The following is a 2,373-nucleotide window of genomic DNA, read 5'->3' as shown; positions in this document are numbered from 1 at the left end:
ATATGGTTCAACCTAATGCTGTAGCTGTAATTTTTGAACATCAAATTTGGACAAATCTATAGGGCTATCAGGACAATACCGGTTTTGAAGAATACCACAATGAAAGCAGAAATATTAGACGACCCTGGCAAATCCATGTCTTTGAGATCTGTAGCCCAACTGGGTAGTAGTAGGTGTTTCACTAAAGTGGTCTCTGAAGCAAAACAAAAGCAACAAAACGTAATTAAGATAACTACCATAACACTGGAGCTGCTTAAAACAGATACAAATATAGTTATTCCTAATTTATCAAATGGTAGAGCCTCATGTGGTTTCATTCTGGAAGCATTCACTTACTACACTTCAGCACTTTTTAAATGCTCCATTTTTGTGAGTAATTTAATTATCTGCCAATTTGGAATATCTTGCCTCTTATTTGTTTTAGCTATCCCTCAAAATTCTGTGAAGGAAGTCCTCAGAGCACCTGGTACCATCAAAGACAGAATCAAGAAGTTGCTTGCTCACAAAAACAGCATGAAAAAGAAGGTAAAAATTAAAAATGTTACCCCAGAACCCACCAGTACTCCTACCCCTAAGGTGAACTTGCAACCCTTCAACTATGAAGACAGTGTTTCCAGAGGCGGAAACTCTCATGGAGATAAAAAAGGGAATGAAGAGAAAATGAAAGAGGGGCTTGAGGAGGAGAAAAGAGAAGAGAAAGCCCTGAAGAATGACATAGAGGAGCGAAGCCTGCGAGGAGATGTGTTTTGTGAGTGTTATTTTTATTTTATATGTTTTATGAACAATGAATTGCAATTTATCCTGGCAAATGAAAGAAGACAAAAAGCCGGTTTCACAGCTTAAGTAAAATGGGTTGGGTCCTGAGAAGCAACATTCTCTGTAAAGTCTAGAAACGAACACCTTCTGCAGATACCCAATCAAACCTGCTGCTCTAGGAACCAAAGAGGGGAGGTCCTGTTCCCCTACCTGGGGGGTTTCCTATTTGACACAGACCTCCTCTTCTAGCTTCCAGCCAAGGAAGCCTGCTTGTCCTGCAAGGGCAGTGGTTTGGCTGCCCAGCTCTCCATGAGGCATGCCCCCAAATCGAAGAGAGGTTCACCACATGGATCAGCTAAGGTCTACCTTTTTACTTCTTGAAGGCACTTTTACAGGCCTAGTCTAAGAAAATGGAACCTCACAGTTGTGTGGTTATGATTTTAAAAGCCAAAATCGACAAATGTAGGAGGACAAATTTTATAGTGGAGCTTCAGTTTTCTACGTGAACTAGAGAACTGCCATAACTCCCTTTTCACTGGTTGCTGTGTAGAACCCACTATAAGGCTCAGTCTCCCCAGGAGGGTTTCCATATTAACCCACCCTGCATCTCCACACTGAGACTTTCCCATTCATTCTGGCTGGGCATTTGTTGCTTCCTCTGTATTTTGCCTTGTCTAGTCTTGGCTCTGTGACTGGTGGTCATATATACAGATGCCAGATGGAGTTAACCAAAGGAAAAGTAGACACAGGCCCACCCATCCAAGAATCTCTATTAATGACATTCTCTGTCTTAATAGAGAGTGAAAAATCTCGAAAAAAGAAAAAAAGAAACATATTTCCAAAACCTAGTAAGAAGGGATGTATCAAGAGTGTAGATGCCTACTTCATCCAAGGAAATATCTGGAAAAGATGTTCTAGATGAGGAAAGTGGATCCAATGTGAATTATTTGGAAATGTTAGGGAAACACTGTTCTAATATATTCTGTAATTAGAATACATGATCTAACCTTCTTTGTTTGGTCATTTGATTCATACCTTCTGAGCATGTGGGCTTTAAGGTTTTTTTTCTTAACTGACCAAGTGTTCTTTATTAGTCCCTAAGGTGAATGAAGCAGGTGAATTTGGTCTGGTTCTGGTCCAAAGGAAAGCACTAACTTCCAAACTGGAATATAAAGGTAAATAATTCTTTCTCCCAAGTGTATGCTCTTTCACGTTATCCATGTCGTTTTCATTTCTTCATACAGTGAAATGATTGTTTATGAATCCCTGCTTCATTCATAAACCCCCAAGGGAAAAATCATTACATCACACACACAGTGCCAGTATTAAAATAGTAGGTCCTTGTGTGATTGGTACTAATGATTGAAATATAGTAAGGCTATTCTCTTCTCCCCACCACTCCCACCTGATGCTGAGAGTGAATGGTTGAAGCCAGACTGTATATATGGAGATGGGAGAAACTTACATATTTTCTTCAATTCGGCTGCCTGAGGACCCACAACCTGAAAGTCCTCATGTACTAAATTTGGCCCAAAGTGCCTATATCAGTTACCTATTGCCATAATAATGCTGTGTAACAAACAACCACAAGCCCTCAGTGGCCCACAACAATAAATA

General features: G+C 40.1%; 1 protein-coding gene across 3 annotated transcripts in view; it reads left to right on the top strand.

Annotated features, from left to right (window-relative positions):
- EGFL6 (EGF-like-domain, multiple 6) overlaps positions 1-2,373 on the top strand; it is a 71,721-nt gene that overhangs the window by 54,149 nt on the left and 15,199 nt on the right. For 2 of the 3 annotated variants that reach the window (XM_011994845.1, XM_011994844.1), the window contains exons 8-9: positions 425-748; positions 1,851-1,931. In XM_011994845.1, the coding sequence (XP_011850235.1) occupies positions 425-748; positions 1,851-1,931 (405 nt within the window). The remainder of the gene's footprint in view (positions 1-424; positions 749-1,850; positions 1,932-2,373) is intronic. The other variant, XM_011994846.1, reaches the window with a different exon arrangement.

The sequence above is a fragment of the Mandrillus leucophaeus genome, unplaced genomic scaffold (genome assembly GCF_000951045.1).
Source record: "Mandrillus leucophaeus isolate KB7577 unplaced genomic scaffold, Mleu.le_1.0 Scaffold462, whole genome shotgun sequence".
NCBI classification, from domain to species: Eukaryota; Metazoa; Chordata; class Mammalia; order Primates; family Cercopithecidae; genus Mandrillus; species Mandrillus leucophaeus.
Note: the sequence above shows the minus strand (reverse complement) of the source record. Positions and strands in the feature narration are given on the sequence as shown.